General features: G+C 43.3%; 3 protein-coding genes across 4 annotated transcripts; 1 reads left to right on the forward strand and 2 right to left on the reverse strand.

Moving 5' to 3' along the window:
• The first annotated feature begins 2 nt into the window (after positions 1–2).
• BDBG_04831 lies at positions 3–4983 on the forward strand. 2 transcript variants are annotated; one of them, XM_031721856.1, is made up of 7 exons: positions 3–254; positions 405–837; positions 923–1159; positions 1216–1671; positions 1732–1884; positions 1976–4852; positions 4943–4983. In XM_031721856.1, the coding sequence occupies exons 2-6, from the start codon at positions 664–666 to the stop codon at positions 2453–2455; spliced, it is 1500 nt and encodes a 499-aa protein (XP_031578350.1). In that variant the 5' UTR covers positions 3–254; positions 405–663; the 3' UTR covers positions 2456–4852; positions 4943–4983. The 2 variants fall into 2 exon arrangements, with proteins under 2 accessions (XP_031578350.1, XP_031578351.1); XM_031721857.1 differs by lacking the exon at positions 4943–4983 and having other exon boundaries at positions 125–254; positions 2147–4030.
• On the reverse strand, positions 3143–7617 carry BDBG_17066 (uncharacterized protein; the record flags this gene model as incomplete). Its single annotated transcript, XM_031724871.1, has 5 exons — positions 3143–3300; positions 3368–3655; positions 4451–4618; positions 4716–7344; positions 7456–7617. The coding sequence occupies 5 exons, from the start codon at positions 7615–7617 to the stop codon at positions 3143–3145; spliced, it is 3405 nt and encodes a 1134-aa protein (XP_031578352.1).
• A 1491-nt stretch (positions 7618–9108) lies between these two features.
• BDBG_04834 (NADH-ubiquinone oxidoreductase 19.3 kDa subunit, mitochondrial) lies at positions 9109–10198 on the reverse strand. Its single transcript, XM_002624924.2, has 4 exons — positions 10009–10198; positions 9767–9950; positions 9338–9693; positions 9109–9275 (listed from the first exon to the last, which is right to left on the reverse strand). Exons 1-4 carry the CDS (start codon positions 10049–10051, stop codon positions 9181–9183), a joined length of 678 nt encoding a protein of 225 aa, XP_002624970.2. The 5' UTR covers positions 10052–10198; the 3' UTR covers positions 9109–9180.
• Positions 10199–12586: the final 2388 nt, after the last annotated feature.

A 12586-nucleotide genomic window follows, 5' to 3' on the forward strand; every position in this document is an offset into this window, starting at 1 on the left:
CCCGCGTAGTAAATAATGTCGTCAATAGATTAAGAGGTCAGATTTGACGAGCAGCCGTTAAATACACGTGCTCTGGCTGCGAGTTTGGCGGACCGAGAAAAGCTCGATGTCCATGGCAACATAATCATACCACATAACACCGCCAAAAAACAACATCGAGGTGTAGGAGGCACGCAACGCAACCCAACCCAGGAACAATATTGTATTGGTTTTTAACTGCGAGTCATTACCCTAGATTTGGTTTTCCATCAAAGGTAAGCAAGCTTGCGTTGGGTCTCAGATATCTCAGCAGCCAGACTTCGTGGCTTAAATATATAGCCCAAGGAGCAACCTTTTAGCCCTCCCCACCCAATGCCAACGGACATCAATAATATAGGTGCGATCGCAGCTAACAGGAAACATAGCTCTGCCTCTCACAATCACAACAGTCAGCGATTCCTGACAATCTGACATTGAGGCCGTTGACTAAAGTCATTGGCAAGAAATCCATCCCCGCATTTTTGGAATTTCGCCGTTACCGAGGGCGTCTTTAAATAGGATTTCTCATGGACTCGACTATCTAATCCTTTACGCTTGAAATTTATATACAGGAGCACGAGCATGTCGGTATCCTGAAGCACTCTCTTCCAAAAGCTCTCTCTATCTTCGGTATCACCCTTCGCTATGGCGGAAATACTGTCGCGTTTGCTCTCCTTCCCACCAGTGTCTCCACGTACTGTATCTCAAATATCCGACGTTGAGTACGACAAAGAGATACGCACTTTATATTCAGACCTGAAGCGAATACCTGCGCATAAATTAGTTGCAGACATTCCTGGGAGAGGAAGTTTGTTGGAGGTTCGGTCTCACCCTTCCCTGGCTGCACGGTTGAATAACATAATAACATAATCTGACGATCTGGCTGATGAATTGCTGTTGACAGCTTCTGGATCCGGGACTCCAAACTCTGGCCTACCTCTTCGTCATACTATCATATTACCAAGTTTCGCACGAGAATACGAAAGAATCATTCCCAGCCACTTGGCTGCCAGGAGGTGAAATCTGGTTAAAGTCAGTAGCATTCTTAAAGGTGTTTGACCCGATCCAAGTGAGATATGCCGGTCAAGAATGGAGAAGTCTTGTTGATGTGGTAGTAAAATCGGCTGAGATCGCTTCACGAGTGAGACCCCCCACTCCTACTTTTTCATAGAGCTTAAACTTGTTAATATCTTGAAGCCGTTGCTAGCTCTTCATCCTTTAAAAACCGCTATACTCCGCCTCGACCCTTCGTCTTCAACATTCACTTCGTCGCATACAACATTCGTACGGTTGTGTCTTCAGTCAAGGTCTTATCTAAATGCATTGGATATCCTCGACAAGCCTATTTGCCATTTCCCAACCACATCCGATAAGCAGTTCATTAAAAGGTCACAACTTCTTCTGTGTCAGCAACATGAATCGAGCACGTCCTTTATCACAGCTGCATCCGGGTTGCCCGGCAAAATAAACCACAGGTCCTATCTGGAGTACTTTCTGTACGGCGCCATGGTCTACATGGGGCTCAAGAAATGGGACGATGCCATTCATTTTCTCGAAATCGTGATTTCTGCGCCCACAACAAACTCAGTGAGCATTATCATGGTAGAAGCTTACAAAAAATGGGTCTTAGTGTGTCTTATAGAAAAGGGAAAGGTAAATAATTGAAAAATAATTTTTGATATTCGATCTGCTAATTATTTGACCTAACCATAGCCTCTACCTATGCCAAAAACAGTGACACCTTTTACAGCAAAGGCATATAGGTCACTAGCGAAACCTTACGAAGCTCTCGCTGACATCTTTAAATCTGGAAACGTGTCAAGATTGCTGGCAGAGATTGCCGCTGGGGAGGCTGTTTGGCTCAATGTAAGTGATAATTCGCATACCCACACCGGAATATATGAAGCACGATAGATTTTTAACTGTCTCATCAATTCTTTTTCGTTCCCCTTACCAGGATAACAACATGGGTTTGGTCTCACAAGTATTGGTTGCATATCAGCGATTTTCTATCGTGAAACTCGAGAAAACTTTCGCCGCATTATCAATACCCGATATAGCTTCATATTTAGGACCTGACGCCCAAATGACTGATATCTCTATAGCTGACTTGATTACTGCGGGACAGCTGCGGGCATCGTTAATACACGCTTCGGACTCTTCGACGCCCACCGTGCTTCGTTTTACTTCATCAACTGCTAACTTGGGTCATCTGTTAGAAGTGAAATTTAGCGCTGATTTAGTAACACAAAGAAGCCGATTAGAAACGCTTCTGAAGAACGTGCGTGGAACCGATATCAAATTGGAATTGGGCCGTGAGTATATAGAAAGCTTGCGGAAAGCACCGAGACCTTCAGACGTCGAAAGTAGGGATAGGTCCACGGCCGGGGTTTCCAATGGCGAGATGGACGAAGATGTGATGGGGGACTTTGAATAGAAACGAACCAATGACATTCGCAACGTTTGGCTGGTGACAACGATAGATTTTGTACTTAACGATATCGACGAATGATCTAATTATGATACTGCTCGGGTGCTGAATTAGACACGTATGACGACCAGCGCTGGTCTGCATGTGCGTCCTCCTAGACGACAATATTATCGCTTTCGTAAATGCTCGACGGTTCTCTACGGCGCTTCAGTAATCACTATACTGGAGGATAAATGTGGTATGATATATATATGTATGATTGCATCACGTTATTGGGGCGATAGAACAATCCAGACCCAAAAGCAAAGAAGAAAAATCTCCGAACCCGTTAAGCAGGATAGTAATTTGTCCACGGATGACTTTATAACAAAAGCGGATATCGGGTTAAATGATAGTTTATGTAATACAATAATGGAAAAGCAGGAACTTTCAAAAGGTACAATTTTTGACCACTTTGGAAGGGTAACAAGCTCAAAACGTGATCCTGGGATCAGAATATCAAGCAAGAAAAGCATATAAAATGCGAACAGAGAAAAAAAAAAAAAATAAAAAAAAATAAAAGAAACGAAAAAGACGTCAGGCTGATGGAATTCAAAAAAGATAACCGGACCGTCCATCTGCCTGTGAATTTTTAAAGAAAAAGGCAAACAAAATGACACTTCATCTTCAAGTTATTTAGCTGCTAGCCGCGTTTCATGCTGTTGTCGATTCAGCCGACTCCTTTTGAGCTTCAACGTTGGGGATAGACGCGGCGGTTCCAGATAGGTCGGTAGAACGAGCTTTCGGATTCTTCGTATAATAGTTTGAGATGGCGGATTTAATTGCATCTTCAGCAAGCATGGAGCAATGAACTGCATTGGAAACAGAATATTAGCTCACTGGATCAGGTCCAACGTGGATAAAACATTCGTAACTTACGCTTTACGGGTGGCAAACATAGCTCCTTTGCAATCTCAGTATTCCGGATCTTTCCAGCTTCCTCCAACGTCATCCCCCTCACCAACTCGGTCAGGTAACTGGAGCTGGCGATGGCGCTGCCGCATCCAAATGTCTTAAATTTAACATCACTGATGGTATTGCTGCCCTTGTCGACACGAATCTGCAACTTCATGACATCTCCACAAGCTGGTGCACCAACAAGCCCCGTACCGACATCCACATCTGCCTTTGGCATCGAGCCTACATTCCGGGGATTGCTATAATGATCTAGCAGTGCACAAAAAGGTCAGCATGATGATCATGAAATTAGGCTCCAAATATAAAAGAGCCAACTATAAAGTACAACAAAGAATGAAAGATGATCAAACATATCTTTTTCATGATAGCCTCGGGCGGATGGGACGGCAATTCGGGCGAGATTATGACTATTTAGGCTGGAAACTGACGGACGGCCGGCGGCCTGTGGCAGGGTTGACAGAGCGGACGTCCGCGGGACAAGAGTGAGCAATCGTCTGAACATCGTGATTGAAATATGTAGATAGAAAATCCGACAAGTACGTGGCCTCGATGTCGCGGGTTTTATGAAGTCGGGTATTGAAGCTCGTAGAATCTGCAAGTATTTCAGTTCGTGTCGAAGGCGGGACAAGGGAAGATGCAGAATGATGGATTCGGCTGATTGATAAGACAAGCGGAGACTCGGCCATGGGATAACCATTACATAAGTGCTTATTAATCATGTTATAGGGGCGAATGCGGAGCAATTTCACTTCAGCTTCCAAGTTGGAACAAGCAGGGCAAGCGGATTTCTTGGAATCTTGGAAGCCAAACGCCAACATCATGATAAGAAATGACATTTTACATGAGAAGTCCAACGCCACTGAAAACGAGTTATCTCCTCGTTTTAAAAACAGCAAACACAGATAAAAGCCAGCGCGGCCGTAACAGTGATGGGAATATGACATAGTAAGAAATTTGAAGCAGGTCAAATACTTCTACGCTGTATGTAATCCGACCAAGGAGAACTCGTGATACCGGTATATAATTACACCACAACCCATTCACTTCCTCGTTTAATAAACTTATCAATCATCAAACCTATATCATTGAGAGCGAATCGACAAACGTAAAATCCAAAAAACTCAGAGGCATGTCGAGCGCTAAGCTCAAGCCCAACAAGCGTCTGAGATGAATGCTTCAAACCAGGGTCTTCGACTTGCCGAGCAATTTGATCTGAATTTACCTGTTAACGTTCATAGACTCTCGCTGAGGCCAGAGACAGGAAGATGGGATGAACATGTCAAGGTTATCAGGCAAAGAGATTGCTTACCAAGGATCTGAGCAGCATCGAATAGCCTGGCCAGAGCACTCATGTAGCTCGCATGAGGACCCGTACACTGTAACTGAGTTACATCTCTCTTTGGTGCACGAAAGTCAAGGCTATCCGTCATCGGTAACGAATTCATGGTAAGTGCATCTCTCCCTCCATCCTTCGGTGCAGGAGCTGGTTGGGTAGGGGCGCCCGTTCCAGAGCTCTTCGATTTTAATTTTCGCCAGGACGCTAGGTACGACTTGCTTGAACCACTTGAAGGCTTTGCTGCGACATTGTCATAAATGGTGGAGGTATCTTCTCCGGATGATTTAAAAAGAGGCATTGATCCTTGGACACCAACGTCATTGCCTAGCTTTTTTGACCATATATTCTGGACTTGATCGAGGACATTTTCCAATGACTGCATTTCTTCGAGTACCGCTTCAGCATCATAGCTATCCGCCTGGGCGAGTTTCAGCAGGGCGGCCGTTAAAAGATCGCAACTTGATATTTTCTCCTCCACAGCTTTTAATTTCACATTCTGAACGCGCCACACATCCCTTGGAACAAAGAGCTTAGCTGTAAGATACCCACCACGGGGGTGGGCAATGGTCTGATACAAACACCTCATTAGCCAGAATGGCCGAAGGAGAAACGACTGCGGGCAGGGTTCCAGAGGCAGAGGAGCATTCGACACGGATGCGTTGGGGGAACCCAGGTTTGTAAGTGAGTGAATATGGCTATCGAAAATATAGGGTCCTCCGGCATGAAAACCGTGGGCAGTAAATGCAGTAGTGGTAGGGGTGAGTGAAGACGGGAGTGAAGGACTGCTCCCTTTCCTCGCCTCTAGGTTTGCGAAACTGGCACTGGACGGCGTGCCTGGTGTCTGTGAAACGATATCTGGTGTTGACACAGACATACCTCTAGCTTTCATTGCCCTGAGACTCGAGGAAGATATGTTCTTTCTAAGATTTTCAGGGGCTGATGAAACTTTTGCGACTATATGTGACGGGGATGGTAGAGAACCGGAGTCATCTATCTCTTGGGGCTGCAATTTAATTGTGAGTGAGTCGGTATGAACAGATTCAATGGGCTCTGAGGCTGTGGCAATGGCATGTATAGGATTATTTGGTGTACTCGTTTTGACCTTAGAAGGTGCATCGTGAGAACTTGGTGTTTGTACACTAGCCTGAGCCTCGGTTTTCGGGACTGATGAGGATATGTGAGGAGAGGCCGTGGAAACAGGGTCCGCCTGTGACCCGTTCGTTTCAATGGATAGCTCCTTCGGGTTCAGGCCGTCCACTCGTCTACCATTCAAACTTGTTGGCTTAGTTGATATCACCTGGGCCGAACTTGAAACTGAAGGTACGGATGGCATGGATGGCGGTAAGGGAGGTAACGATGGCATTGACGATGATACTGGTGGAGGTGGTAACGCAGAAATAGGGGGCGGATGGGGAGGCGATGAGGCCGTCTTTACCCTCGCATCCAATGACTGAAATTCAACACCTTCGGCAAGGGTGGAAAGTGAATTGCCAGAGGTAGTTACGTTTGATCCAACAGAGCTTCCCCAAGTCCTACCAGAAAATCCACTTGAGTCGGACTGCCGCGGAAGAGCAGACTTTGATTGCAAGTCAAACTCAAAGTCGGCCATCATCTCCTCCAAAATGCGCTCTTCCTCCTCATCTTCTACGTCTTCATCATATCCTCCAGTAACTGCCCCAAAATTCAATAGCACATCATCGCCATTCAACATGCGTTTGTCTTTGTTTCTGGCTAACGCGGCTTCAGATTCTATCTGAGCCTCCCGGACCTTCTGTTTCGCTAACTCAACACTCCTCCTTGCATCAGATACGATATCATCAGGGATAATGCTATCTGTCCCGCGTACTGGCTCAAATCCTTCATCATAGGCTGCTTCCACCGCGGCATCCAAAGCAGTGTCAAATTCAGCTTCAGTACCCTCGCTAGCATTGCGACCGTGTTTCGGACGGAGGTAGAGCAAGGATGATCTCGATCGGATTGAGGAACTTGATGACGCCCCAGACTCATCAATAGTGTCGAGCCAGGAGGTTGATTCGTTGCTTGCGTCATGGGAATGCTGATTCGGCAGAGGCGGAAGAGGGTTTGAGGTTTGCAACTGACTCGACGCTTGCTTGGTGAGATCCGATGGTGGGGAATACGTCATTGGTGATGAAGGCCTCCTTCCTGTCGCTGTGGGATCCCACCGTGCTTGTTTCAATCTTTCACTGGAACCATTCGGTTTTATATGAGGGTCTTTTCTAAAGGACTTAGACTGTGAACGCTCATGTGACGGTCCAGGATTTGAGACTGAATTTGCAAGTCTAACATCGTCATCAAATACAGATGGTAGTAGGGACTGGCGTCTTGGAGGTATTTGTGAGGGGGCCAAGCTGCGCTGCTCTCGGGGGCTGCCGAAATAGGGGCTGTCATTGGTGACGAAGCTTGGTCCTGCCGGCATGGATGTATCATGATACTCTATCCCAGCCGTTGGATACGATGGGAAAACAACGTCAGACGGCGATTCCGCGCCTTGTGGGGGGTCAGGTAAAGCCTTCCCATCGGCGCGCTGAGATGATAGACCAAGCCTTTGGAGCTCGGCTATCCGACTCGTATACGTATTCCGCTAGGTGGCCCTTATGTTAGTAATTGAACCCATGAATAGACCCTTAGACAAACACAAAAGACAACCACAATAACAATTAATATAAAATGGACATAGAGGGGCCCCACGTACAATCTCCTCTAACTTCTGTTTCTCATCATGACCGCCGCTGTGATGCATCACATGCTGCAGGAGCTGGCAAGCATCATTGTAAGCATCGATGGCTCCCTCGTAGTTCGTAGCATTATCGAGGAGGACAGCGGCGTTGGCCTTCTGTAAAGCTTTGGAAAGCATTGTTTTTTGAGACGGTCCTCGAATTTCGCGGTCTTGTAGTGGTTCTCTGTTCATTGAGATAGGAACCCCCGATCTAGGTCAGGGCCACCACGTGGGGTACGAGAGAGGAGATAAGAGTTAAGAAGTTTGGCGCAGAGTTGAGCCCAGAAGCATTAGCCTGCAAAGCAACTTCAACCTCGTCTGAAGGAGCATAAAGACGGTCCACCTTGCGGAAAACTCCTTTTGTGCCGGGAGAGGAGGCCGGTCCTCTTCAGCGACTCTCGCTGGGGGGCGCCCTGGAGGGATTCAGAGGTAACGTGGTAGATATCCAATCGCAGGTAATCAACGGACGAGTCAATGGCAAATCACAAGCCGAGGGAAATATTTGCCGGGAAGGCTGCACGTCTGGATAGTGGTAAGCGGTGTAAGACAAGGGACACGATAGGTGGGTTTGATCGAAGCGCAGTTCGGTGACAGCTGAGAATTCTCATGGGGAACAATGGCTCGAAGGCTCATTATTTGGCAGGACGGGAAATCATTGTTGAGTGGGGGGAAAGACGGGGAAAGACGACGTCAAAGCTAGGCCTTTCAGAAAGGCTGGTAATGGCGGGCGGTGGATGGGTTGTTGCGGGCTGACGAAACTTCGATGATAGGATAGGTGATTAATGTGGTTATGATCTGGGCGATCAACAAAACTAACTAGTACTTTAGTCGCACTTTTTGCAAAAAGCCTCCCCTGAGAACGGGTATTTAAAATCCTGTACGGACGACAGCACGGAGGACTGTACATTTTAAATAGCCAGAGGCTGTTGGGGGAGGGAGGAGGTATTGAGATATTTTTCCAAACGAATGCAGTTGGACACACCTAGTTACGCATCTCATCTCAATTCTGACAATCATGCTGGAGGCCGAACTTGGGCGGGAGAAGGGCCACCAACAATTTCTCGTCACGTTTTACAGTTATTTTGACACAGAAAAATTGAAAAAATTAACACACACACTCACACATAATACTACACTGCCAATGGGAATAAACACCGTAAAATTATCTCAAAAAGAAGAAAGAAGAAAGAAGAAAAGAAGAAAAGAGGACGAGGAGAGAAGGACACGCTTATCTTCTGGTCAGCAGTCCAGGTACAATTACCCTCCTCCTAAACCATTCTCTCGATTTACTTCATAAATGAACTTGAGTAACAATAACAAGCCATCAGTCGAGTATATTCATTGTGTCTGGTCCTGGGAAAAGGAGGTAGGTTCAATGTGTTGTATATGGGTTTCTCTCTCGCCGTGATCATATTCTATTTGCTCACTGTGCTTAGCTACAGCTTGGACAGGTATTGCTACTAGCAGTGTCATCGGCATATGATGATATTGTAAAACAATACTTCAACTAACTTTGCATGGCTTCTTTTGCATTTATCACATGTTGAAAAGTATAACTTGTTACACACCTGTTTTTATTTACAATGCCGTTTAACAGCACGGGGTGGGATTAAAAAAAAGAAAGAAAAAAAAAAAAAAAAAAAAAGATAAAGAGGCATTGGCTCCTTCTGCTTATTCTTTGATATTCGCGAAGTATGCTATTTACTTTCGGTACCACATCCGAGTAATCCTAGTGTGCCGCATCTTCTTCTGCAGCTGGAAAATACCATACATAAGGGCTTCTGAGGTTGGAGGGCCTAGAAAACATAGTTGTTAACAGGCGCTATTGTCAGCTGAAATCATAAGATATAACACTCACATCCGGGAACATAGATGTCCACTGGTACTATCCTATCACAGCCTCTTGTGACCGAGTAGCTATAATGGTAGTAGCCACCGCCATTGGCACAGCTTCCCATGCTGATAACCCACCGAGGATCAGGCATTTGGTCATAAACCTGTCTTAATGCGGGTGCCATTTTGTTGGTCAACGTTCCGGCAACGATCATCACGTCCGATTGTCGCGGAGACGCTCTAAAAATAATACCCAGGCGGTCCTGATCGTAGCGGGGAGTCGACAAATGCATCATCTCCACGGCACAGCAGGCTAACCCGAATGTCATGGGCCACAAGGAGCTCTGTCTTGCCCAGTTTGTGACTTGGTCAAGTGTTGTCCTGTTGGTATGGCGATTAGTCCACCTCTTGAGCAAAATCAGGGAGTAGCATCTGAGTAATCCGGCAGCCATACAGCGCAAATTGCATAGCCCCAACCTTCTTTTCCTGACTGGGCAAAGGTACTTCTATTCGCGGTTTTCCCGATGGCATAAGCCGATATTCATGTTTCTCGACTGCTGTAGAGGCATTGCGGATTGAAAGTAGGGCGCCGGGGGCTATCGACCGCTGCAAAAGCGGTAGCGGGATCGGAAAGGCAACTTCGCGCGGATGAAAATTAGCATCATATCCAGACATGTCCAGGCTTAGAGCTCTTACTATACGGTGCCACCCGCATTGGTGCCTGCCTTAAGGAAAGCATTGGGAAATTATTTGCCCTATGGATGAAGGTCGCGAGGGGTAGGTAGAGGTGATGCAGTTTGACCGTCGGAGGTGGGAGATTGGATGGGAAGTTTTGGAGCTGCTGTCCAAAATCTTGGAAATACACGCCATTTCATAACATACAATCAATACACACATATGCATTTGATACGTCTTGTACGGATGACGCCGTATTACATTACCGGAGTGGCGCAGAAACATTTCCATACAGTGCCAGGGCCATACAGCAAGTGGACAGTCTTTTGACAGTGCAAACCTTCATTATTGCCATCTTTCTCTATATAAATAGTAATCTGCTGGGTGTTCTGACATTACTTTTATTACTTATCTGTGATTTTTATGATGTTGATTATCATGTCACCTCAGCAGTTGTATGAAAAGCGGTACTAAGAAGATTGTGCTGCTCAGATTCAATTTATACAGCTAGAAAGCACAATATATAATTACACTGTACATTTACATAGATTTCTGTTTCAAACTTACTTTAAAGAATGTCTGCTGATCAGACATATTTACTAAATTAATAAAATATTTAAAAATTCATTTAACTAGTTCTTTGTGGCGGGCTGCGCCCGATCAATCATATAGACTATTCCATTACACTCCACAGATTCCGCTGAAAGCTCCGATCCTCGGTCGCTGATCCTCAGCTGAAAAACTCATGGAATTCCTATTCTTCCGCCCTGAAGCTTCACTGTGTACACATATAAATATCCACTCTGATTGCTGATTCTCACACTTTCTCTTTCTTTCCTTCTCTAACATTTTTCACTTTGTTATATAAGATCTATATATTATACCAATCTATTCAGTGTAGGCCTCTTACACTTGAAAAATATTCATTGTCTTCTTATTAGAAACAATTATTCATGTATTATCTTCTCATTAGAAATGATTATTCACTGAGATATTTAAACATGTAATAACATGTAAGAAATAGAGAAACAGTTAAACAGTTAAGTAAATACTGAGTTCTTAGATAGAAGCTTACTCATCAGTCACTCTGACTCTGTAATAAGATCTTATAAAGAGAATATCAGTAAAAGATCTGAGAGTTCTGATACTACAGATATATAAGATATTCATATAATTACACTTCTTTCAATTTCACAGATATCTCATATTTAATAAATAATATAATCATGTCTAATAATAATATAAGAGAACTCTTAAATGTAAGTATAGAAGTAATATCACAGTAACTCTAAGTAATATTAAAATTACAACAGTAACAGATAGCTGATATATATACAACTTAACAACTTTAATATGAGAAAATTCAATAATTAATTCAATAAGAAACTCATACAATTTCAACATTTATAGAATTAAATATAAAAGTACTGAAAGAATGCTTAGATACTCATACTCATACTGAGACTGATCTGACTTCACTCTCTGAGAAAAACTCTATATCATCTTCTAGAGTGTGTACATCTCTATCTTAGCAGAAATCTGAGATTTCTGAACTCACTGCATACTTTGACATGAGTTCTTCAACTGTTCTGCCACTGCTGCGGCCTCTACACATCTATATCTATTATAAAGATAGAGAGATTAAGATCAGAGATTCTCTGAAATATAAGAGAAACATATTATCTGAATTTCACAGCTTTATCTGTACTCTTGAACAGAAATTCTACCTTAATCTGAGCCAGTATAATACTCATAAGATATAAGTAATATACACTGTCAACCTTCTTGAAGACATCTCTGCAACTACTTGAGTTATTAAGAAGAGAAAGCTTGAGTGTACTGATACTGCAATAACTTGAGAAGAATTCAAGAACTTTCTACTGAATCAAATCAAAGATCACTGTAATTACAGCTTCACAGTGACACAGCAGTTCAACTCATTATATTAATAAGATAATGAGAATTCTTTCAATTTCAATACAAGATTTGAAGAATATTGAGAGAAATTAACTGATAATTTGAATTAATTAAAGACATAGCTTTATCTCATAAAGCTGACTTATAAGATGCAGATAATAATATCACAGTATCAGAGTTTATTAACTAATCACACTGAGCTTGTCAACCTGACTTTCTGAATCTATTTGAATAATTGATTCTCTGAGAAAAAGATTAATAAGACTCTTTCTAAGTAATTAATAACAGAATCTAAATAATGCTGTGATAGCTTCAGTGTAAAGAAAGTAAAGAAGAATTTCAAATATTCTGATTCTTTACTCACTGTGAAGAAATATTAAAAAAGATTTGATAAAGATCTCTATTTTAACTGTGAAGCTGATAATTACTATATCAGTGATTATAAGAAGTTGAAGAAGAGAAGAAACTGAGAAGATATCTTCTCAAAGTTAACTTCTCTTCTGACAAATGTATTCACAGAAGATAAAGAAGAGAAAGAAATAAAGAATTAATAATTCTTATATCTCTGAGTTTATATTACAATTATAATGAATACTCTGAATGAGAAGATACTAGTGAGATATCTACTTAACTCTGAAATGAATATTAACTTCATATTCTATTTCTTTTCTTTAATAAAGAG

The sequence above is a fragment of the Blastomyces gilchristii genome (genome assembly GCF_000003855.2).
Source record: "Blastomyces gilchristii SLH14081 genomic scaffold supercont1.8, whole genome shotgun sequence".
Classification (NCBI taxonomy): domain Eukaryota; kingdom Fungi; phylum Ascomycota; class Eurotiomycetes; order Onygenales; family Ajellomycetaceae; genus Blastomyces; species Blastomyces gilchristii.

Bases quoted from the DNA above. Each gene is read 5' to 3' on its own strand.
- BDBG_04831 (XM_031721856.1), top strand. From the start codon at position 664: ATGGCGGAAATACTGTCGCGTTTGCTCTCCTTCCCACCAGTGTCTCCA. The intron at 838-922 runs GTTCGGTCTCAC...TGCTGTTGACAG, and splicing joins GGAGAGGAAGTTTGTTGGAG to CTTCTGGATCCGGGACTCCA. The intron at 1,672-1,731 runs GTAAATAATTGA...ACCTAACCATAG, and splicing joins GTCTTATAGAAAAGGGAAAG to CCTCTACCTATGCCAAAAAC.
- BDBG_04834 (XM_002624924.2), bottom strand. From the start codon at position 10,051: ATGCTTTCCTTAAGGCAGGCACCAATGCGGGTGGCACCGTATA. The intron at 9,694-9,766 runs GTATGGCTGCCG...CCATACCAACAG, and splicing joins GGGGCTATGCAATTTGCGCT to GACAACACTTGACCAAGTCA. The intron at 9,276-9,337 runs GTGAGTGTTATA...TATGTTTTCTAG, and splicing joins GGACATCTATGTTCCCGGAT to GCCCTCCAACCTCAGAAGCC.